This window comes from Mesoplodon mirus (genome assembly GCF_964341445.2).
Source record: "Mesoplodon mirus genome assembly, chromosome: 15".
Classification (NCBI taxonomy): domain Eukaryota; kingdom Metazoa; phylum Chordata; class Mammalia; order Artiodactyla; family Ziphiidae; genus Mesoplodon; species Mesoplodon mirus.
In genome coordinates, this window is record NC_138991.1 from 2503667 (window position 1) to 2528859 (window position 25193).

The 25193-nt window shown below is 54.9% G+C and overlaps 1 protein-coding gene across 1 annotated transcript in view; it reads right to left on the reverse strand.

Moving 5' to 3' along the window:
• Positions 1-22925, reverse strand: part of CDH4 (cadherin 4) — a gene marked incomplete at its 5' end in the record, with an annotated part of 560697 nt that extends 537772 nt beyond the window's left edge. Inside the window, 2 exons of the mRNA XM_082644614.1 lie at positions 20536-20647; positions 22869-22925. Of these exons, the coding sequence (XP_082500740.1) occupies positions 20536-20647; positions 22869-22925 (169 nt within the window). The remainder of the gene's footprint in view (positions 1-20535; positions 20648-22868) is intronic.
• Between the last annotated feature and the right edge of the window lie 2268 nt (positions 22926-25193).

Genomic DNA, 25193 nt, shown 5'->3' on the forward strand with positions numbered 1-25193 from the left:
GCTCTCTCCACAGCAGCTGGAATTTTCAAAGCAACATCCAAACAGATCCAGAATGGGGCCAGGGCACACTCCTTCTGCAGGGGCAGGCTGTTTTATTTGTTTTTATTGGGAGTAGCCAGGGTGGCGGACAAGGAGATGCTGGGTCCTCTTGTGAGAGATGCACATTCTAGGGTCCACCCCGACGGACATTAGACACACATGCCCCCTCGGGCCTCGATGCTGGCCATGTGGACTCCCACCATGAGTTTTGGTGCTGTCCTGGTGCACACGGGGCTCGCCTGGGTCCCCACAAGGCCTCACATTAATGCTGGAGCCGGCAGGGGGTTGCGGGTGGCGGGTGGAGGGAAACCCTCGCCCACCGCGAACTCTGACAGCTCCGAGCCACCAGAGAGGCCCGCCCACACGCTGGGCTCTCCAGGACTCCAGCGCAGCTCTGTCCACAGCTGGGCCCAGGCTCTCTGCCCCATCTGTGGACCACCTTACCATTTTCCCTCCCATTTTTCTAAAAAAAATTCACGACTTCCAAGGAAACATTTCATCACCGAGGGAAAATGGAAAACCGGTAGCACGTACCACAAAGAGAAGCAACCGTCAAGAACTGTCAAAATGTTGGGAACAGTGATGCTATGAGAACTTACCTGGACACTGCTGCCCCTTGCCCCCGGCCCCTCCTTCAGAGCGAGCAGCACGACTGGAAAGCTGCCGAGGACATTCTGGCCCCAGGGTCCTCACCAGGGCAGCAAGGGCACACTGCACACGTGAAGCCACCAAGTCACACAACTGCAGTCACCCCCAAGGCTTTTATGTTAACTGACTCTGTGGTTTTATGGAAGTACTTGCATTTAAAAGGGAAATTTGTATTGCTGGCTAACATTGCGCTTGTAAACAAGCACGGTAAAAGCAAAATAATATCATTAAATTCTTGCTTCATGCCTGGTGTTTGCTCCCTTTGTGAAAAAGTGAGATTCTCAAGAATACGGACATCCTGGTGCCAACCTGAGGCCTTGATGTTGGAAGAGAATGTAAAGGGCGGTGGCTTTTCCTACGCTGCATGCGCCACGGGAATCCTGGATCCTTCGGATGCAGGGAGGCACCGCAGAGCCCGACGCTTTGGGGGTCTTCAGGCTCCGACAGCCTGTATGTGAGCAAAGTGCGGTTAAAATCCGCTTCCCACCTCGGCGGGGGCTTCTGATCAAAACAAGCTGTCCTCACCGCGCTGCTTGCCTGCACCACACCCAGCCCCGAGGCCCAGCCCCAAAGGACCACGCACCCTGCCCACCCAGCCCCAGCGGTCAAGGGTCACGGCCAGCAGGAGGGTGGTCCTACCTTGGAGGCCCTGGGCACCGCCGTCCACTCGGGCCTCCTCTGGCCTGCGGTCAGCATGGAGCCCTATTCTAAAGATGCCAGGCAGGCCGTCTCCTTCTCCCCAGAGAGGTTTTCTTCCTTGCAACCAGTGGGCCCTGGTTAAGGTGTCCCCTCCTATCCAGCAATGCAGCTTCAAGATGGTGTCACAGGCTCACAGGAGTGCTGGCCTTGTGACATAGAGCAGAGTCCAACCCGCGGTCACAAGACTGTCAACCTGATGTTTAGCCCAGAGACCTGTTGTGCGTGGCTCGTGGAATGTTACAAGATTGGGAGTTTTCACACCAGGGTCCAGACTGCCTGTGTGTCTGGCAACTGGAAACAAGGCCAAGTCTGCGTCCCCCCAGCACTCAGGCCAGGGCACCACCCTCAGAGGCGCCGAGTCTTCAACACCCCTTACTGTCTCCCCTCTGCCCCCCGGCCCCTGGGGGCTTTGAGGGTGCCCAGGTTCCAGCCTCGGGGGCAGGATCCTTCTCCCGTCCGGGAGGACAGCACCCATGGATGACTGGCCCCAGCAGGTGCACTGGGAGGGGGCCCCAGGCCGAGCCGCATGATGGCCTCTATGGCAGGGACCGTCAAGGGGCAGCGGAGAGGTGGGGGCCCAGCCCCCTCAGGAGGGGCAGGGGGCCTCCAGAGAGGACTTGCTGCCTGAAGGGAAAGAAGGAAAGAAAGTAAAGGGATGGAGGGCCGAGGAGTTCCAGCTATGGGGGCGCGAGGGGGGCAGGGAGCCGCACTGGGGGAGTGGGAAGGAGTGTGACAGCCACGAGAACCTGCGCAGGCAGGGCCGTGGATGACGTCGGGGGGATTAGAGGAGAGCAGGGACACGACCTGTCACCCACTCAGCGACCGGCCGTGAGTGTCCCTCTGAGCCCGGCCAGCACCGGCCCGCGTGCTCTCACAACCATGATGCAGCAGAGGGAGGCGTGACGGGCAAGAGGATAACAGGAGGGGCTCCTGGGCTGTTTCCACAGCGCCCCAAGGCAGACAGAAGAGGGGGGCCAGGAGGGCGACGGGTGGACAGGGACACACACACCCCCCCCCCAGCGAGGGGCCAGGAGCCAAGTGCCTGAGACAGGAAGGAGCGCCAGGAGCAGGGCAGAGGGTCCCCCGCAGGGTCCCCGGGACAAGGATGAAGAAGAGAAGGGAGCCGGGGCACAGGGCACGTGGCTTAGCCCGGAGCCCGGCGAGGGGACAGGATGAGGAGGGCGCGCGGCCTTGAGGGCGGCTGCGGCTCTCCTTCCGAAGCTCCTTCTGGCATTTTGGCAGAGGGTGCATTTAAAAGCAAGAGCTGAGAGGCAGCCAGGCCCCTGCGAGGCCTGAGCCACCCGCTGGCAGGAGGACCAGGCGCCTGGAGCCTCCCGGCGGTGCCCGGCCGCCTGGCCAGCATGCGAGTGTTCCCGGATGTGCATTCCGTGCAGCCCGGCTGCAGTGGAGACCTAGAGGGGACAGCTCTCAGGAAAGGCAGTCACGGGGCCACGGGGCTTCTCACCCCTAGAAATGCAGGAGTGTGGGCGGCCCTCAGAACGAGAGGCGGGGGCAGCCAGAAGCAGACCCACCCTAGGTCCGCAGCTCCCAGCAAGCTCAGCACACTTCCACAGCCTCCAGTGTCTGTTATGGCACCGGCTGCAGCGAACACCGCAGGTCAGCCCTTAGTCTCCACGCGGAAGGAGCCTCGCTGTCGGACTCTGAAGCGAGCCCCTGCTTAAGAAGTGAAGCTCATCAGATTCACGCCTTCCGGATCACTGAGTCAGTTGGCCCCCCGTGCAGGTGAGGCCCCAGGGCCCCCAGGCCCTTCCTCAGAGCCTCCAGCATCCCACAGGCTCATCACCCAGAGCAGCGAGGGGTGACCTGTAGAGTCTCAATTCTGCGCTCCTGGAGGAGACCCCCCCCACATTCCCTTCCTGCCCAGTAGCCTCTGTTTCTCTTGCACTTTGAACGTTCTCCTCTTGGAACAATTACTGTAAGCCCTGAGCTGTTTCCTGGGGACTGAGCCCCAGGATAGGGCCTCTGGTTCTCGCAGCTGGAAAGGCATCCCCTCCCCCCCCCACCCCCCCAGCCAGGTGGGCTGCTGCCTGGAGTCCCTGTGAGCCGAGCCCTGATAAAGAGCCAGTCCTCAGCCCACGGACATGTCATTTCAGCATCAAGAATGAGAACTACCTGCCTAACTACAACCTCAAAACATCACTACCTCATCTGGGAGGCCTTGGGCTCAGCAAAGCAGGGGAAGGAGATGAATCGATACCAAGTTATCAGCCAAGCGGTTTGATTCCTGCACATTTAAGCACACAGGCACCTCTGGATCTCGATCCCCTCAGGTCAGCATAATTTTACAGAGGTGCCCGATTCTCAGCAGTGAAATGATACTGGCAGACAGGCCTACCTGGGGAGGGGTGGAGGTGGCAGGGAGGGGGCATAGGTCAAACAGTTTTAAAAACAAATCAGAAGTCAGTAGGTGGTTGTCCTTGGCGCCCTGACCCTCGGGCGAGGAACCACCTGCCTCACAGATACCCAGACCAGCCAAGCAGCCTGCTGAGTAGTTTACCAGATGACAGCAGAGGTGCTTTTCACCCAGGTTACAACACAGAGAAAAGGGCCAGGAGCTGAAATGTGAGGGCCTATTGGCCTGATGGGCACCCAGTCTGCAGTTGCTGGTCTGGACTGGAGCTGGAACAGTCAGCCCGGCCCCAGCTTCATCAGAAGGCCTACGAGCCTCTGCGCAGAAAAAAGCACAGAGGGAGAGGCTGGCCGGCACTAAAACTGGTGCAATAATTCTCGTCGTTATCCAATCATGCTCGGAATACCTGAAGCTAACACGGCCCACAGAGGGGCAATTTCATTAGACCGAGACCCACCTGTCTCACTTTACTTTGATAACGGCTTAATAAATAAACTGAGTGAGTCCTAACACAGAGTTGCAAAATGAAAAATACTTTGGCTTTTCCATTTTATGCCCCTCCTTCTCTAATTATCTCACTTTCGTATTTTCTTGCTTGTCAGTTTCAGCCTCTGCCTCCTCCAGAAGGTGGAAAAAGCTCATCTCTTTCTCCTGCAAAGATCCCTTCCTGGGAAGGCGTTCCCTGGGTGTGCGCTGGGCCATCTATCTTCTCTCTCCAGACCTAACACACAGTTACCTAGAAAACACACACACTCAGAGTAAGACCATAATTGGGGCAGCCATAAAGGAGAGTACAATCAACATTACATTATTGCATATTTTAATAAAACTATGAGGCAAGGGAGGTGGAAGGAATTAATGTCACTTAGCTCAGGCAGAAGGGAAGGGAGAAGACCCCAAAGGAGGGCCCAGTGGAGAGATGACATTTGAATCAGGAGGCCCTGGAAGATTTCCCAGATGCAGGGGCAAGCTGGGAAGGGTGGCGGCCAAGACAAAGGCACAGAGCAGGGGAGGGCTGGCAGGTTCTAGCTACCTGGGCAGATGATTCAATGCTGGTGCCTGGCAGGGTGGGCATGCCATGGGGAAGAAGGGAAAGAGCCGTGGGGAACATGGCACGAGGGGCCTAAGACTCTCCGGGATCCATTGATAATAGGTCAAGGATAGCTATGGTTACTTCGACATCTAGGAATCCAAAGACCCACAGGGTTTATGAAGTGAATCACCATCACCAATGGCAAAATGAACAACGCAATATATTAGTGACAAGTGTGGGGACAGGAAGATGGCAGAAGCACGGGGTCACAATTATCTACTGCTCCACGGGGGCCGCTAGTCGTCTCTCCCCCAGCCCCGAGATCAGCACCTGGATCAAGAATGCCCCCGTAGATCAAGGCACTTACCCCAAGTCTAACCAAGTGCATCTAACCTCAACCCTTCAGATCATTTAAAAGCAAAGGCATAAACACATCACAGGTACAAAATCTATGGAATTATGTTCAGTTCAAAACTGCAGATACGCACTTCTGGTCCTACGTTCTAAGCTTAAGAGTTCAAACAGAAATGAGACTTTAATTTTTGCTCAGGAAAATAAAAATAGGTTAATAGGGTCCAGTCAAGCTGCTAGAAGAGGTTTTTCTGTGCCAAGAGACAGGCACCGCGAGTTTCCCTAAACAGGTTATCATTTTAACATTGTAAAACACTAGACTTATTTTTTAAATAGCAAAACTACAATTACCTCTGCATGTCCCGTATCGCCGTTCTGCAGTGCTCCCGCTCTGCAGTGCTCCCGTAACCATCCGAGGTCAGTGATATGGCTGGGATGAGCGTGTCTGTGCCACGCTAGACGGCCAGCCTTATCAAAGCCCAACTGCATTAATCCTTTTCCTTACATCAAAAATCAAGTAACTTTCTGGAGAGAGGCTACAGTCTCACCAAGAGCAGTTCCACTGGTAGACAGCGAGTTGAGATTAACAGCACAATATGTTAGGAAATAAACAGATAAGCGTTTGCCTCCGCAGCTGCTGGTTGACACTCAGAGCTCAAGACTCCTTCAGAAAAATACAGGCAAGCGTCCAGAGTCGCACCCGATCTCACCATCAGCCTTCACCACCCAGGAGAGAGACTAGGAAGTTGGGCGAGAAACAACGCCCTCACCCACGATGCCGTCTCCTATCGACAAAAGTTTTTACCCGCGTGGCATTTAAGCAAGAAGGAAGTAATATTTCAAAACTGAAAAGAGAAATGCAGTACGGCAGCGCCTAAACAGCTGCAGGAGGGGATGCCTCCCTGATAAAATAACCACCTTTCAAAGGGAGAAAACAATGGGATTTGCTGCCCACGGGGAGCAGCAGATTTAGAGGGAGGGGGTTGCAGCCTCCTTATCTCGGGAGCAGCCCTTCTGCTCCCCTGGGGCTGGACGAGGTGACTAATCAGTGCCTCCCTGAAGCTGTAACCTTAGGAAGCCACTGGGGGGCTTTCTATCTGCATGTCACCGAGTGACATCCTTCCAGAATCCTCCTTTTAGAACCCAACAATGGAGCATGTCTGCCAGCGCAGGGGCTGCCGGGAGGACGCAGGCCTGGCTTGAAAAGAACTCTCTTCTTGGTGCCTCTTTTGTGTGGGGAGGAAGGGCCATTCATGACACAATTTTATGTTAAAGAAGGAAGCAACCAAGTCCCCTCTCTTCTGGTCTTTCTCCCACAGCCCTGCACCCCTTCCCATCCCCGCCCACAATCAGCTGCCTGATTTAAACACAGCCTCTGAGTCCCGACCTGCCCCCCGCCACCAAACCTGGCGCATTGAGGGGAGACCTGTCACCTTTCATTTTGATCTTTCAAGCGGGAAAAGGCAAAACCAAGATTCTCTCACATCGTGACCGAACCATCACGTGAGCGGCACCTCTTCCGGGGGAAAGGCCCAACCTCCAGGCTGACGGGGCTGAAAAATCAAATTCCTATTTTAGGTTCACGTGGCCTCGCCCACTGTGTGAGGCTGACAGGTGAGAACCACCAATGCTACATCAGGTGAGCACAGAGGATTTAAACTCAGACACGTGACCCTCCAGACCGAAGCCTCACGGTGTAAGATGCTGGAGTCCAGGCCTGTGGCTCCACGCCAGCCCGAGGGGAATTCAGTCCTGCTCACAAAGAAATCAGAAAGGCAGCCCCCTGGCCCCTCCCTTGCGCTGACGCAGCAAGGCTGGACGTGAGGACGGTCTTCTATCACTTAGGAAGAAGGAGCGCCCCTGTCAATGGGCTGCATTTAATACAGCGGAAGATGCGGGAATCGAAGGGCACTGGGAAATTAACACACAAGGGATGATCCTTCAAGCCGGGCACTACAAGTTTCCTCTAATTACAGGCATCTGCTCTGCCCGAGCAAACCTGCATCCCACGTAAAGCACACAAGACGTGGAGAGAGGTGGGAGAGGCTCAGATGAGAAGGCTCTCCCATCCCATACCCTAGTCTATCCTGTGAAACTCTGGAAAGTTCCAGAACCTCTGTGTGCTGGAATTCCAAAAAGTGGAGACAACCCCATTCTAATTCCAGGGGCTGCAACAAAAGTCTGTCGCTGTCATCATATTTAAAATCAAAGATCTTTAGAGAAGGCTATGCTTATAGTATTTCAAATGCAAATATCCCAGGACGACCTACAAATACAGTTCAGGTTTATCGGGGTGGGGGACAGATCTTATGTCATAAAGACGCATCTGCAGTTTCTAGGACTAGAAATCCAGAGCATTTGTTAAGTGTTTATACCAAAAATACCCCAGTGAAACACTCCCACCAGTTGGGACACACTCTCCCTTCCAGCAAAGGTGCCACTGCTCAGCCAGAAGGAAAGACACTTGAGGTTCAGGCGGTACCCCTGCCCCTCATCATTTTCAAAGGATCCAAGACTTCAAAATGGATTTCAAAGGCCGCTGCAATTTTGGCAGCATGGTAGAAAATTGACGTTTACCAGCCATTAACCTTTCAAGCACGGAACAATTTTGTTTTCTTACATGGAAGTCTATCTTACACTTCTCTGCAGAGAAATCCTTAAGCTGTCCAGCTCCTTAAAAAAAAGTCACTGTGAAACCTCTCTGTTCTCAAAAAAATATAGTTCTATAATTTTACGGACTTTTGATCACAATTTTATCGCCTTCAGCCCTTTGCTGGTATTCTGTTTTTATCTTAAAATGTAAGAACTAGATAAGACAAGTGGTATAATCCCTTCTTTGTATCTGAGGGAAGGTGGGAAAGAATAAGATAACTTGAGAAAAAAGCGTCCGTCCGGCTTCAAACAGTGAGGGGCCTGCAGGACGGTGACGGCTCTCTTTGGACACTCATTGCCTAATGACTCCATTAGCTCGTCACGCCCCAGCATTAAATGTGATATGACATAATCCAATCATACCCAGCCCTATTAATAAATAACGGTCGTGAAATTATGTCCATGTGCGGCCTCCATTCCCCGTGAGCCTACAAAGCTTTAAATAAGCCTCTCCATCATTTGTTTATTCAATTTTAAAAACATGCCTTTTGCCAAAAGGTCTCTGGCCACACATAAGAATGTAAAGGTCAAGAAGGGAAAAAATCCCCAAACAAAACCATAAAAAATATCAAATCAAGCTGCCGTCTAATGGAAAACGTACTGCTCCAAAGGCCAGCTCATCACATCTCAGGGGCGAGGAGGAGGAGAGTCGGGGTCATTTGTTAACAAGAGCCGTGACCACGATGCAGGCTGGCGGTGGCCTGCCGTCCACGGGCCACACTCGGCTTCCTGCAGGTCACACGTCAGTCCTGCTGGACCCTCGAGACCAGCCTGGGCAGTGAACCGTCATTTCCTCCTGGGGAAGCAGTGCCAGCGGTCACATCAGACACGGCACGTGCCTAGAGCCACACAGCTGATGACGGGGGCACCGGGTCTGCACCCCCTGGGCTATCAGACCCCGTGCCTCAGGGGTGCCCAGTCTCCGTGAGGGGAATCGGGGCCAAGGTGATGGACAGGACAGGGCAAGGGCGGGCCTCAGGAGACAGGCTGCCCCACTTAAACAACTGTCCCCAAACCATCCAGCATCAGCGTCCCCTGCTTCGTAAAAGGGGGCTAATAATGCGTCCTCCTCAGAGGGTGGTGGTCGGCACCGGCAAGGTGCCTGGTGCAGAGGAAGCCTAGATCCACAGACTAGAAAACAGAACAATGGTCCTCCCAACTCCTCGGATGGGACCGGACGCAGGCATGGGACAGGGCGCCCGTGGGAGCCTGGTGCTCACCACAGGGGCTGCATGACCCAGCTCACCCAGTTTACAGCGTGCATAACCCAATGCCATGCAAACAGCCTGACCATCAAGAGAAAGCAACGACACGGCTGATCCAGAACGTTCCAACCCAAGGGCCCTTCCGCCTCTGCTCCGGCTGCCCTGGGTCACTCGTGGGGAGATGTGTCGCATGCAGCCCGAGGGACCAGCTGGAGCAGCGTGTGGGGCCTGAGAATCCTGGTGCCCAGTGGCAGTGGTCATGGAAAGGCCAGGCCCATTCCCATGCTGGTCGCCGGCCGTTGGGTTGCTTGCCCATCCCAACCCCAAAAGACAGACAGGATGGCCACAGCCACTCCCTCCCAGTTAAGACCTGGAGCCCCCTGGGATACCCAGGGCTCCCCGTCAACACAGACCCAGCAGGCAGGGCGGCTTGCAACAGTCTGGTCCCAGGAATGCAGGAGGCTACCTGCAACGCAGCCGCAGACGGACAGGGACAGGGTCAGGGCCTTGGAACCTGAGCTGAGCAGCTGCCTTCCTGGGGAAAGCCCGCTCACCTCTGCTTTCTGGAGAGCTAAGGGGCCAGGCAGCAAAAACGCGGCTGCTCGAGACACGGAAACGAGACCCTGGGAGCCAGAAATAATGCCTTTTTGCATTTGTAGAGTAAAGCAGTTCTGGGGAGAGAAGAGGCATATTCGGTGAGTGCTTTCCTTCCGGAGAGCACCCGCTCCTTCACGCACGTCTCCACAGTGGCAGAGGGAGCGTGCCTTTCCTTCTGCAGCAGCAGTGGTTCAATGATACATTCCCAAATGCAGACCTTCAGGTTAACAAAATATTTACAGTGTATCTGTGTGATATTATCTGAGCTATAATCCTTGTTAAAATTCCATTTGACCGGGAAGGATAATGGGAGGAGAGCAAATGTTCACATACATTTTAATTCCTATGAAACTGTTCCGTGTCAGGCTTTATAATACGAGAGCCTACATTTCTATACCGACGTGCCCCATTTACTGTTCTGGGGAGATGGAAACCACAGCATCCTTCCCACCGCCCACCTGAGCAGCACTTGAGGATGCTGGTTACCTCCCGGCAGACCCCCTCACGGAAAACACACTTTCTCATGAGGGATGCTGAGCGCTGGAATTCTGAAGGTAAACGTCCTCTAGACCTGAAGCCTTCAGGCTTTAAGGAACATCAGCTTCCCTGGAAGTTGGATTAAATAGGCAGCGTCCTAGGGCACAGACCCAGGATTTCTAGTTCAGTGTGTGTGTGAGCTTCCTGGGGCTGCTGTAACAAGTGACCACAGACTTAAAAAAAAAAAAAAAGTATTCTCTTGAAGTTCTAGAGCCCAGAAGTCTGAAATCCAGGTTGGCAGGGCTGCACTCCCTCCACAGGCTCCAGGGGAGCGTCCTTCCCGCCTCTTGCCGCTCCTGGTCCCCCAGGTGTCCTTGGCTTGTGGCCTCCTCTACTTCCGTCGTCACGCAGCTTCTCCCCTGTGTGTGTGTCTCCTCTTCTGTCACTTATAAAGACACTTGTCACTGGATGCAGGGCCCTGGATAATCTCGGGTGATCTCCTCTCAAGATCCTTAGCTTAGTTGAACCCGCAAAGACCCTTTCTCCAAACACAGTCACAGCCACAGGTTCTGGGTTGATGTATCTTTTGGGGCCACCGTTGTCAACCACGAATTGGCCCTTGCCATGGGCACTTGCCATCCACCTCTACAAGGATTAAATCACATGCTGCTGCAGCCACTGACCTTCGACACCCCCTGAAAGGAGCTCAGGGTGGAGAGCAGAGATGAGGGACTCTGTGCTCTGGGAAAAACTGGCAGAACAGGTCTTCAGATAGTTAGATATTTTCAGGAGCTGATTTTATGAGCCCACTTCTTGTATCTCCTCGTATCTAAAAAAGCACTAAAATCCTTCATGGTGATGTCTGCTCCCTGCAACTAGCAGAAAGTTTGACTGCACGTACTCCCCCTTCACCAGAATCACATCTATACTGACCTTCCCCCCAACCTCTGTGGAGCGGTTGCTCAGAGCTCTCTGAGATGCTGTCTCCCAGGCTATAGTCCCCATTTGGCCCCCAGTAAAACTTAACTCACGACTCTCACACTGCATTTTTTTAAGTCGACACCATCCAACCCGCTACAGTTGGTGTGGGAGGGGACCCAGGGGCCTGCCGGGTTTAACAGTGTCCCCCAGGCAGGCAGTTCCTGGACCACACTTGGACATCCTGCCCCTCTGCAGATAAGCAAACCAAGGCCTAGAGAAGGGAGGGCCGCCCCCATTCAGCTCCTCTCCCACCCTCACTCCTCCCCTGCCCCGCTGGATGCAGGAGACTGCGATGGCAAGCTTAGCACACGTGCACACCGAGGGTCCCTCTCGGCTTTCCAGGCAGATCAGCACGGGTGCGCACTCCCGAAGGGGGCTGGTCCGGAAGGCGAGCCGTCCTCGCTACCTGGCTCAAGGATGAGGAGGGCGAGGCCCCCTTCTTGGATAGACGTGGGGTCTGCACCCCGACCCTGCGGCTGGAACTGAATTAAACTGTATTCTAAGCGGAAAGCACACCTGTTCCAGGCCACGAAGGCCTGCAGCTTCTCCCAGCCTCTCCCTGGGCAGGTAAGCTCCCACCTCCAGGAGGCCCATCCTCCTACCTGACAGGCAGGGCGTGGCACTCCCCTGCCCTGCAGATATTTATCTGTCACTGAAGGCTTACCTTAATCCTTCCTAAATCTCCATGTGCGGCAAGAAAACACAATGAAGCTAAACAAGGCGCAGTTAAAAGCAGCCGGATTGGAAGGTGCTTCAGACGGGTTTTGTGGCCACCGTCACCCTTCAGAGTCTCCGGAGTGGCACATTCCCATCTCAGGACCCACGAGGAAGCTGCCAACCAGAGTCCTAACTAGAGACACCGTAGGCAGGAGCTCCTAGAGTGAGGCAGGATGGGATGAGGGCCATGGGGGGCAGGGCTCAGGGCTGCAGTTTTGGATGCAAACAGGCCTCCCTAACCCGTCTCCCACTGGGTTACTGAATCGCCCTGGGCCTCACTTTCCTCTCCGTGAAGCGGGGGTGCCCGCATGAACTGCCGAGGGTCCACAGGAGCCAAGTGAACAACACAGCACAAAGCCCGACACACAGCAGGTCCTCAGCATGCGGCAGCCTGCGCGAGGCCCCAAGGACACCCACGTCCGAATCCCTGAACCTGCGAGTACGTCACCTTCGTGGCAAAAGGGCCTCTGCAGATGTGCTCAAGTCCAGGACCTGAGATGGGAGGTGATGCTGGACTATCTGGGGGTGGGGGGCCCAGGGTCCTCACGGGGTCCTTATGAGCAGAAGAGGCAGTCGGGGAAGGTGATGTGACCGTGGGGAGCTGCACCGGTGCTGGTGTGAAGGTAGAGGAAGGGGCCGCGAGGAAAGGACAGCAGTGGGGCCTCGAGAAGCTGCAAACGCAGGAAACGGATTCTCCCCGGAGCTTCCAGAAGGATCCAGCCTGCCCACACCTGGATGTTAGTCCAGGGGGACCCATGTTGGATGGAGTCTGATGTCCAGAAGAACAAGCTGATAAATCGGTGTCCTTTAAGCTGCTACATTTATGGGTCACTTCTACCACACTAAGAAACGCATACAATCCATAATCTAAGCAAATTCCTCCCTGGAAAAGGCAGTGTGGGAGCGGAAAGTCATAGGGCCCATACAGACCAGGTGATCTGGGGGCGTGGCCTCTGACTGCCCTGAGCCCACAGGTGTCTTGAAGGCATTAAATGTGACTACATATTAGCATATAATAAGTCCTCAAAAAACACCACGTGCCCCTGATGCAGGCTGGAAGGGAAAGGGCCTTTGGTAGCATACACTAGTCAAAGATAATTAAGCAGGTTTTTGTTCAGTTTTGTTCTCTTTTGTTTAAGAAAAGGAGTGGAGGTGGGGAGAGGTGGCTGAGACAGTACCAGAGGCCACCAGGAGAGGGCAGCCTAGAGCCTGGGCAAAAAGTCACCAAAATTCTTAGTTTTTAAGCAAAAAGGGAGTGCTTTTACCAGCCTGTCTTACAACATAGCACAGCCCTCTCTGAAGATTACAAGAAAAACAAGTGCCACGAGGTTTTACAAGAGCACACGGGGGAGAACTTTACCACCCTTGACAGAAAGACAGTCACGCAGCTTACAGCATCGTGTATAGTGGAATTCACTCGGAGTAAGAATGTTTTTTTAATAAATGTGATTTATTTTATTTATTTTTGGCTGCACTGGGTCTTCGTTGCTGTGTGCGGGCTTTTCTCTAGTTGCATTGGGCGGGGGCTACTCATTGCAGTGGCGTCTCTTGTTGCAGAGCACGGGCTGTAGGTGCGCGGGCTCAGTAGTTGTGGCTCAACAGGCTCTAGAGCGCGGGCTTCAGTAGTTGTGGCGCACGGGCTTCGTTGCTCCGTGGCATGTGGGATCTTCCCGGACCAGGGCTCGAACCCATGTCCCCTGCATTGGCAGGTGGATTCCTAACCACTGCACCACCAGGGAAGCCCCATCGGAGTAAGAACTGCTCCTTCAAAGGGTCAGAATAACAGGAACATTCTTTGAAAAAATGAGTGCTGGCTTCCTCACTGGCTGTCAGTTTGTGGTTAGTTCTGGCCTCCACGTAACCATGCTCCAAAGAAAAAGAAAGGACGACAGAAGGAAGGAAGGAGGGAAGGACCTAGAATCGGAGGCCCCTCAAACACTGAGGACCCCAGGACCAGGCAGAAAGGACCACCTGCAGACGGAGGGCCCTCTCTCCCGCACAGCCCCCGCGTACCACAGAGGTGGTGCCAGGAAGCCCGGTCTGGTCAGGTGGGCGGCCTCCTTCAGACCAGGGTTGTCAGCTTTTCTCAGGAGCCTCATCGATGTCCCCCAGGCTCTGAGCTGCAGCGGGAGTGGTTTAGGACACTGTCCCGAGCCTCAGCCCTGCCCCCATCAGATGTGTGCCAGGACGGCTGGCTCCTGTAGGCTTTCTCTGCTGTGTCCCCAACGTGGGCAGAGTCTGAGAGCTGAGTGAGAGTGTGGTTCTGGGACTCTGCCACGTGCCCGGAATCGCACATTCCTGCTGGCATCGCAGAATCCTGCTCTTCTAAAACCAAGGCCAGTTTTGCCAACCCAAGGTGTCCACCAAGTTTGGACCCACTTCAGATGGGCCCTTGCACGTCAGCAGCTGCAGTCAAGCACTTCTGGATAAACTGGGGCTCTGCTTGTTCCAAACGTTCAAGATGAGAAACAATTAGCACGTCTGAATGCCTGATAACTGCCGGTTTTATGACGGTGCCCCCGAACATCTGGGGTGTCTCCTGTCCACTCAAGTGCTCCAGAAACCATCTCCGTTCACATTACAGGGGAGATGTAAACAAGCTAAGAGTGTGGGTCTGGACAAAGAGGGAAAACAGAGCGAACTGCATGCATTTAGGCCAATCTCTCAACCTCCTTAATCTTCAGTTTCTGATCCATACAATGGGAATAATTTTACCTCCCCAGCAAGGCTTTTGGGAGGATTACACGGGATGTGTGCAGAGGCTGGCACAGACCCAGCTGGGACGCAATGTTATATTATAAGTGTATAAAGTTTCACATTCCCTCATCCTAAGACTCCATTAAAATACATATTTCTGAAATGCAAAAATCTTAATCTTCAAACTGCAGTGTGGATGAGTCCGTCATCCTCACATCTAACTGGTGTGTGTGCCTCTGAGATGAGGATTTTTATTTAATGACAGTTGACTAGAGAGGGCACAGGGGTTAGAGGGTGCTGGGGGGGCGCTCCTGATCCATGGCCTTAGGGACCCAGTGAGGAAGGCCAGGCACTAGCACCTCCCTCCGGGCTGCAGGGGGAGCAACAGAAGCAGTGGCCAGGCCCGCACGCGGTGTGGTGGCCGAGGGCAGGGGGCCGCAGTCCTTGGCCTCCTTTTGGTTTTAAACATGGCTATCAGGACCCTCCATCGGTGTGAGCTTTGGCGTGTGGGCAGCGCATAAAGCAGGCTTTTCGTGCTTTATCACTGTGCTGTTCTTACCTCTTATCTGATAGAAGCCACTTTCTAAGTATATAAACTTCCCTTTCTAAACCTCTTAACTCTGCGACCAGGCAAAATTATAGCAGGGAAAGGCTGCTGAGAAACCCAAAACAGCACTGGTCCCTGGAAAGGCAAGGCTGGCCCCAAAGACAGCCAGAGGGGTACCATGGTCTCCACCACTACCAGGGGCTCTGGGTGCTCCTTTTCAGGGGACACCTGAGGTACGACCAACAGAAGGCAGTGAGGTCTGGGTGCTCAAAGGAGCCTCCTTTGGCTTCAAGAGCAAGGAAAGTCCTGGCTTAGAGCCAGTGGAAGCCACCCGCTGGGCCTCAGTCCTGCTTCACCTCCACTCACCTCCATGTCTTTGTTAAGACCAAGATTCCCAGTGCATAATCTCCTGGCTTCCTGGAAGAGGGTGGCTAAGAGAGCCAGCAGAGAGTTCACATTCTGGGATGGGTGGATCAGATAGACATCCCTGACTTAATATATGTAATGATTCAGTCATATCCTGGCCAAAGAGAGAGTCTGAAGTGGTGACTATTCATTTCTTCTGTTCAACAAATATTTACCGAGTGCCCAGACATGCTCTCGGCAATCCAGTGTGCTGGACGTGGATACTATTTACAAAGGAGCAGAGGGCCGCTAGAGCAAGAGCAAGGCCAAGGCCCAAGAAACAAAGGATGGAGAGAGGCTCAGGGCAGAGCATGAAACATGCTCTGAGCTTCCCGAGGGAAAGACAGGCACTTGCTAGCATGCACAGCTCTTGCTTTCCCAAAGGCAGGGATTGCATTTAGCTGCACGCCACAAGAAACTCAACTAGGGTGTTTTATCCTTATTTTTCTCATCTCTCAGGGGACAGTGAAAGGTCTGCAGTTGTTCAAGGATGCCACCTGAGATCCAGTTCCTACTCCACCATCCTCACAGTCACAAGATGGCTGCTCTGCCCCGGACATCACATCCATATTCCAGGCAGGAGAAAAAGGTAAGGGCAAAAGAAAGAAGGCATGGCCAGCTGAGTCTGTTCCTCTTTACCATGAAAAAAACAGCTTTCCCACAGGTCTCATCTAACAGAAAAACCTAGTTAGATCCCATTGACCAGAAAAGGGCCGTGTTGCCACCTTGGTGTAAAAGTCTACCAGAGGTGTGAGTATATTAAGCAGGGCTCAGTGCGAGCCAGCCGGATCAGGGCAGAAGAGGTTTCATTAGTAAGGAAGAGGTTCTGTTAGTAAGGAAGAGGGATAGAACGGATACTGGACAGGCAACCCGCAGTGTCCAGTGATTCATAGCACACATGGTCGCTTTGTCGTGCATGCCATTTATCTGAACATTCAGAGCAGCTCCTGCTTATCTGTGAGTTGATTGAGGGGACTCAGGAACACCACAGTGTCAGCATCTTCTGGCTTATTCATGACTTCATTTGACAACGCTGGTTGCACACCCACGGCCCCACAAGGCAAGCATGACACTGGGTGACAGGCGTGCAGTCAGACTTGCTCAGCGTCTGGTCCATGCATCTAGCGACACCTTCCACCCTGGCAAGAGTTACCTGTCTTCACAGAGGAGGGTAAAGAGGCTAGTTTCAACATACTTGTAAAGACAAGATAGCGGTACTTCTGGCCACAGTCATTACATTGTGGCAATTTCTTAGATGCCAATGCCAGACCCTGCACGCATGTGGTCTCTCCTCAACCGTCCCTCCCTCTGTGTGACTTGATACACAAATGAGTCATTCGTTCTACAATGCATTGCCTGTTACTCTGCTTTGGGTAGGGTGCTGGAAGCTGGGGAAACCTTATGTGGCAGACACTGATGCTTGTCTCCTCGGTACCCATTCCTCCCTTCTTCCTTCCTAAGACCCCCAACTCTGCTCCAAGTAGCAATTTACTCATCTACCAGGTGATGGATCATAACAGGTCTAAGTCAGACTGTGCAATTCTCTGCTTCCCAGCCTCCCCACCTCTTTCCACTGGGAGTGGAATGTGACCTAGTGCTTGCCAGTGAGAACTTCAGCAAGGGTTCTGAGAAAGTGTCTGCTTTTCTGATACAGGGAAGAGATGCAGATGGTGCTGCTACTCCCTCCTTTTTCTAGCTTGCTGTGAACTCAAATGCAATGCCTGGAGCCACAGCAGCCAGTTTACAATGATGAGGCAATACACTGACAAACTAAAGGTGGCAGAATGATAAGAATAAAGATTAGGCGTGAGATGGTGCCACTGACCTGATCAGCCCTTGACTACCTATCTCTTCACGGTTATGTGAGAAAAATTAACCCCCATTCATGTAAGATTCTGATAATTGGGTTTTATCCTGCTGGCCCAGAACATTCTAAATGTTAAACCAGAGTGACGGGGCTGCTGCCCTCCTGAACCTTACAGTTTAAGTAAGAAAGATGATTGACCAGATAATATAAATTCTCCAATGAGAAAGCAAAGTGTGGTCAAGGGCACAAGATGGTCATAAACTCACTGGGATATGGGAGAGGGAAGGCTTTTCTGAGGCAGTCTCAGTAAATGAAGTCATCAGAAACAAGGCACCTCTTTCTGTATTATCTGAACTCGTCGGGCAATGTCCAGACCCCACTTCCCCTGCCCTGGCAGACAACATTTTCACACACGTCACCCTCTTCTCCAGGAGCGAGGACACATACGACGCATCCGTGCTGGTTTCCCACAAAGCCGCCCCTCAATCTCCCATCCTTGTGGGGTTACCTTGAAGCTTGTCTGAGTTTTCGCAGAACTCTGCCCACCGTGAGAGAGCGATGCAGGTCAGTGCATCAGCTGCAGCCTCGGGCCGGGCTGACCGTTAATTATTAACAAAGCCGAGAAAAAGACACCAGCTTAGCCACTACCCAATGCTAAACTATGGTGTAGAGAACGCTCTGTTTTCACGTAAGGCAAAGGGCTCAACCATCCTATTTTAGATATTACCATGCACCAGTGATCACGGCCATCAGTGAACGACCCTGGAAACACACCACGGAGTAAGAGTGTGTGCAGTTACATTCGAGTGCTCACCAGAAAGCGCACAGACAGGAAACAGAACGCGGAGGGGATCCAGGAACTACAGGTCAGCTAAACAAACACTCCACACGGCATACGTAGCGGTTCTGCCCGCCACTCAAAAGGATCCCAATACCACAGTATCTGCTACCCAACTGGGGAAAACTGTTTTAAGCCTAATTAGCGTGAAATTTTTTGAATGCAAATGCTTTTCATTTAGACATAAAACAAAATGCCACAACATTTCTTCCACCCATTTATCATAAACAAGTTAATTACTGTGTAACAAATCTCTCCTTCTGGAGTCTGGATGTTTGGGGCTGCCGGTGAGCTGACTCCGGCAAAGAGAAGGAACCGCAAAGCAGTCATTAATGGCTTACGGCGCATTTAGAATAAAACGGGAACTCTGTGAAGCTTTGCTTGTCAAATTAAGGTTAAGCTCTCTCCACTGGAATAACTCACTTGTAAGTAGTCATTATCTATTTAACTTGATTCCTACCAGGATAACAGAAATATTGTGCCACTTATTTATTTTCGACACATGCATCTTCACTGTGGTCCTGTCATTTGCAAAGTTTTCTACATAAACAGAGATTTTTATCTGCCGTGGCTTGAGTGTATGCAGTGGTAGCTTGTGCCTCCATATGTGTAAAATTATTTCTAAGATAAAACCTCTCTGTCCCTGAGAACACAGAGGGGGTGGCACACGCAGGTGAGGGAGATACTCTGTGATTTCCCCCTCAACCAGGTTTGGGTTGGGCCTCATCGCAAGTATAAATAAGTGCCGAGAATATGAGTCGTGCATCCAGACAGCCTGTGAGCTGGTCCAAGTTCACGTACGATGATGGACTCCTGGGCCATACGGGGCAGGCCAGCATCCAGCCAGCGACCAAGGCTTCCCCATCCCATGGGCTAGGAGCAGAGGGCAGGTCAGCCTGGACCCGCACAGTCCACCAGGAGAGAGAGGAGATGCTAGTTGGAAATCTTACATTTTATTAAGAAAAGAGAATCATCTGTCATTCTCTTCCATAGTATGTAGCACCTGCTGTTACAAAAATAGAGGTACTTTTTCTTAAATTCCTGAGTAAAATTGATATGCCAAGATCTTATCAAGTTTAGCTCCATACTGGGGAGGTGGCAAGGATGCCAGCCTCAGGACACACAAACAGCAGGACCGCAGTAAGCCTCTCCTGATTTGTACTGAGAGTGACAGAGTCTTCCGGGCCTTCTCTGTGCACACACGGGGATTCGCATAAACCCACAGATCCTGAAAGGCGGTCTCAAATGACACCCACTGTGCAATTAACAAAGCATCTCTTGAAAACTCTTACCATAGATGCTCACTCCTACAGCATACCCAGCCCGCTTCTAGGCCAACTGCCAAGAGGTTGGGTTTTTTTGTTGTTGCTTTTTGTTTTTTTGATAATCAGTGAAAGAGTCAATAGTGTCACACCCCTATATTAATAGTCAACTCAGATGACAACAAATAAGTTAGAAAAGCTGGACTCGGTGCCAAGTAAGATCCTGATTAACGTAACCAGGCACACACAGTAGGTCAACGAGCTGTCTCCACAGACAGGATCTGAAGACTCAACCAACTCTGTGAGCTCCCCCGCACACAAAGGATCTGCTGTCAGTGTGCGTGGCAGGGACGCTGTATTCCCTAAAACAGAGGACTGGGGAGGAAGTCGGCAGCCTGAGCATGATTTTGCCCTGAATATTGAAACTTAGCTTTGATGCTTCCACGAAAGTTGGTTCCCTCCCTCACTTTGGAATCGGCTAAATGCAGCCGCTTCTGGGAAGCCGATGCGGGGAGGGAAGGCACGCACCGAGGTGTTTGCGGTGCCACTCTGAAACCTCGGGGAAGAAAGAACTGATTTATTTCCCCTCCCATGCAAGTACAAAGGTTAGTTAGTTTGTCTTGAGAGGGAAACAGGTCGATATGCAGAATGATCTATTGTCATTTGAGTTCCGAAGCTGCCTCTGACTTCCCCGTCACAAACGTGGATGTCGTCCTGCGGTTACAATAAAGCTAATTGGCAGCTCCCTACTGCACGTGTGCTTCCGTGCTGTCAGTGGGACAGTAATGAAAACCCATGCCACATTTGCGAACAGAACGTCTGTGGGCTTATTTACTGCATCCCCAACAACATCGTCTGCTTTATCATGCATTTCAAAGCAGGGATAATTTAAGAATCCAGAATTTCATACACAAAAATACTTGGTAAGAAGGTCTCTCTCTCTGCACATTATTTGGGTGACGCTACATCCGAATTCCAGTTTGTTGCCCAGGAAATGATTCACCTCACTCAAAAATGACAGGGATTCTGAATCATTCACCTGTGATGCAAAAGGCCATTTAGGTCGACCGAGCTGCACCTCCACTGACCTCTCCACCATGGTTTTGCAAAGAGCCTGGCTCAAAGCCAGCCGAGCCTCTTTTTCTGTGGGTGGTAATGTTTCCCTAATCCAGAGCATGGTATGCCATTTCATTTCCACGTCTGCCTTACCTTTGAGGACCTTCTCTCCTTCCAGAATATTTTGGGAGATTAATGCCGTGTAATCTTCTTCAGAGAATCCAGCTTTGCAGGTCTCCCTGGCTGTAAGATCTCCATTGTGGGCCTGGGAACAAAAACAAGAGAGGTCAGAAAAAACACAGGTTCACAGAAATTGCATCCAACCCACGTTTAGTCGGGCCTCCTGCATGCAAGGTCTCCAGCTATGACAAGCCTTGGTCCACCAGAGCCTCCACCCAGACATAATCTGGGGTCTGCCCCTGTGGTCTCCACGTTAGCCGGAGACAGAGGGCATGCAGCAGGGAGGGAGGGCCGGCGGATGGCGAGGCTGAGGGCCTGTCAGGGCCTCACCCACACGTGGCAGAAGGGAAGGTCTGAGGACTGTCCAGCAGCAGAGACAGCAGTTAGCAAATGAAGACACAGAGGAGGGGCGGCCAAGGGAGCAGGCTCCTGCCAGGGCCATGTCACCCTCCCAGCCCAGTGCTCAGGCTTGGGCTGAGGTGGGCCGGCGGCCTTCTGCTCCCTGTGGTGGCCAGGAGGAAGGAGAGAGGCAGGGCAGGAAAGGAGATTCTCCAAGACTCAGCTCCACCTCGGAGCTTGGCTCTCGGGGAGGCTTCGGGGAGGCGGGCGAGGCTTCCGCCCGCCCTCCAGTCCTCCCCCTCCACTTCTTGGACGCGTGTCCACTCTTGGAGCCCTCATCTCCAGCCTAATCAGGCCAGAGCTTCCCTAACTGACCAAAGAAGGTGGGTGTCCTCCTGTCCTGTCCCCCGGAGCACCCTGGGCTATCCTGCCCAGCGGGAGGTCTAGAACCCTGGTCGCCGGGAGGGCAGGGAAGTGTGGAGGTGGGCGAAGAGCCCCTCCCAGGCTGCGGGGAGCGGCAGTTAGGTCAGCCGCGTAGGGATGGGGAATGGAGGGAGAGGCTGCATGTGCGACGGGAAGCCAGCCCCGCGTCAGAAGAAGGAGCGCCACAGCTCCCGGCTCCGCGGCGAGCGCAGGAGCAGGGGCGCAGCCCGAACCCCGCAGTCGTGCCTTCGCGGGGCCACCAAGCAGAACGCACCTCCCCGCCTCCTCCAGGCCTGCGCGCCGCCGCCCGCCCGTCCTCGGCTCCGGAGGCTGCCCCAGCCCAGAGCTCCAGGGACCCTGACGCCGGCCTGGGCGCGGCGCCCTCATCAAAAAGCACCAAGGGGAGGAAGGGCAGGGCGCGGGGTCACTCCTCGGGTAAAGCTCCACACCGCGGCTCCGTGCCTCGGGAACGAAGCTCCAAATAGGACCGAAGCCCGAGGATAGCTAACTCGCCCAGGAAAGTTTCCACCCGCCCGGGCGTGGGTCGAGCGCACCCAAGCGCCCCGAGCCTCAGAGCGGGCCTCCGGCCGCGGGCACTTGTTTATTTCCGAGGTTACAACAGCGAGGCCCTGGAGGAGCAGCGAGGCCGATCGGCCACGAGAGGGGGTTCCTGCAACTCTCTTGGCCCCGCTGCCTTACCCCAGGGGCGCCCCCCGGCGCAGCCTGCACGCTGCCCTCTGGACCTGCACCCTGCAGGCGCAGCGCAGGGCTGGGGACAGAGCTCGCGGGGCTCCGCAGGAAGAAGGCGGGCGCCCGGACCGCGCTCCCGGGTGCACCTCACCCTGCTCCTGCCTGGCGCCTGGCTCTCCGGCCCCGCTCCGAGCCGCGAGGGCCCCGCCGAACACTGGCTGCAGCAGGCGCCGAGGGAAGTCCGCGGCGAGACTGCCCCTCGGTGCACATCCGCCGCCCACCAGCAGCGGCGGTCCCTGCCAGCACCCAGAAAACGAGGACGGATGCGGCGCCGCGCCGGGAGCACCGGCCCCCAGCAGGGGCGGCCAGACCGGGTGTCCCCAACACCCTGATTTCCGGCCGGTCGCCGCCAGCTCCCCTCGTCCTCAGCCCTGGCCCGGGCTGGGCTCGCCAACTCCGGAGGAGCGCGGCGAGCGGGCGACGGAGGGCTCGCCGGCTCCACCAGCGGGCAGCCTGCCCCAGCGCGGGAGAGCCGAGCTCCGGGGCAGCGGCCGCGGACCTAGGGTGGCTGAGGGATGCTCGGCGGGTCCGCTTCGGGCAGAGCTCCCCGCGTCCCGCACTCCGCACCGCACCGCCGCTCCCCGCTGACCCGGCGGCTCCTCGCTCCTGCCGACCGCAGGCGGCTTCGCGGAGCGCGGGAGCCGGCTGGATGCAGCGGTGCGCGCGCCGGGGACGCCCGGCGCGGGCCGGGGAAGCCCGGGAAAGCCCCGCCGGGCGAGTGCGCGCCCCGCCGGCTCCGAGGGCGGCCCCGCGCTGCCTGGGCTGTCGAGCGGCCCGGACGCGAGGCAACTTACCCGGAGCGCGCCGGAGAGCGAGAGCAGCACGAGGAGCACGCCGGAGCCCACGGTCATCTTCCCCGCCGCGCCGCGCCCCGGCGCCCGCCCGATGCCCGGCGCCCGGAGCCCGTTCCCCGCCGCCGCCCCGGTCGCGCCGCTCCGATCACTGCCGCCGCCGCTCAAGCGGGCCCAGCGCCTCCAGCCAGGCTGCGCCGCCGCGACTGCCGCCCGGCTCCGGGAGCGAGGCCAAGTCCGGCCGGCGGCGGGCTCCCTCAGGCGGGTGCGTCCGCCGGCCTCTCAGCCGCCCGCGCCTCTGTTCCGCGCGTTCGGAACTGCAGGTGAAGCCGCGCGGCGGCCCAGCCGAGGCCCCGCCCCGCCGCCCGGCCTCTGCGCTCGCTCGGCCTGACGCGGGCCTTAAAGGCGCCGCGCCCTCCGCGCCGCACCCGCGCACCCCGCGTCCCCGCCCAGCCGCCGCGCCCCACCGTACCACCCGGCCCGGACAGGGCATCTGGAACCCGGGTCAGCCGAAGGGGCCGAGGATACAAAGTCTACTGGGGAAAAAGGGGCGGGGGGAGCTGTGAGGTCTGAACAAGGGATGGTGGTCCCAGATCCCAAACTATGGGTACGCCTTCGGGATGGGGAGACCCTGATGCCTTAATCCAGCTTCCTGCCTGGGCCTGCAGTGGGGGTAGGCACCCCCATCCGTCCTGTATGCTTCAGGTGTCTTCCCACTAACTCTCCTGACCCAGGCCCACCTCCTGGCCTTGCACAGCTTTTGGGCTCCCAGGAATTAGCCCTGAGAGACCAGCCGATTAGGAAAGCGGAAAGTGCAGAGAGAGGGCCTGCAGGCTGCATAGACACCCAGGGTGAGGGAAAGCTTCAGGTCTGGGCCCTGGCTGTGGTGGACCCTTAAGGACCAAGGAAGGGGCTCATTCCTGTTTGTGCATCAAAATACACTGTTAGGCCTGAGAAGCCAAGAAAGAAATTAGAGGCTCCAAGAAGGAAAGGCAGAAATTCCCCCGCAGAAGAGCGGTCAGGAGCGTCAGCCGGACAGGCCAGGCAGCGCTATCTGCCCTGCTTGGGTGATTTCTGAACTGGGGGGACACTTCTTTAAGGGCTCATCAAGTGAAAAATATGTACAGCTTGGAAAGTGAGTAAATGTTTCTGCACGTTCCCTTTTGGTTTGGAGATTTTAAGAAAAGTGGTTTTGTTTGCTCAGATATTTCAAATTTTCTTTGTCTTGGTTTGGAGAGCTCTGTGTCCAGAATACATTAGTTCTGGTTTAAGAAATGTGCTGCAAAGGAGGAGGAAGAAGATTGAACTGTTGAGCTCCAAGGTCAGAGCCAACTTGGGCAGGAGAGCAGGAGAGCTGTAGCACAGCCCTGCCCTCCCCTGGAACGCTTGCACCTGGGCTGGGGGGCCTGCTGGTTAGCGTGCTGCCTTGGACTGAAGGAAGTCAGAGTCTAGACAACTGCAGGGGGGCAAGGCAAGTGTGTATCTGAGAGCACAGCGACTTGTGGCTTCTCGCCCAGTAACTGTGTGACAGTTAAAGGGGACACTGCATCAGTAATGGCCTGCCACACCTGGCCAGAGCCCCATCGGTTCCCAGCCTGGTGGGATAGGGCCAGGGTGCCCCTGTACGTGGCTGAGTGTGCCTGGCTCATCTATATGCTCAGACTTCAGCACAGATCCTTTGTCACCAGTGACGTTTCATGGACAGACCCACCCAAGACCCACGCTGGGAGAAGTTCCACTCCTCAGCGCTGTGCTCACACCTCTCAAAGACCTCTCCAATTCCCCACTTACTCAGGGTACTTCATCACAGCAGGGAGCTGACAGAGGCCGGCCACGGTCCTTGCAATAGTTCTGAAATGTCCATCACTGGGACCTGCCTTTGTCTTCAGAAGGTCCGAGTATGATGGAGATCACTCTCAGGAGAGACTTCCAGAACCCAGCACTTGCTCTGCTGTGATTCCTGAAACTGCTTCGTGCAAACACGTGTGCCAACTTAAATTACAAAAAAAGTGGTGTTGGGTCGCGGGGTCCTGAGGCCCAAACACTGGGGGAAACCCCCCTCCCCTCCCCCTCCCCTCCCCCTCCCCCTCCCACCGCCTCCTGCCGCTGAGTGTCTGAGAGTCTTGAGTCCACTGAAGTGCGTGATGACATGCAGACCTGGAAGGCCCATCCTGACTCTAATCAGCCTTGGGGGAGGTGCACACGGGGGAGCTCTGTGTGAATTAACTCCTAGAGCCATCCTGACTCCAGAGTGGGGTCTGCTGTCATACCTATTGCTCCCCTGGGCAGGGGAGGGGGAGGCGTGGGGAGGCCAGGCGGAGGCTGAAG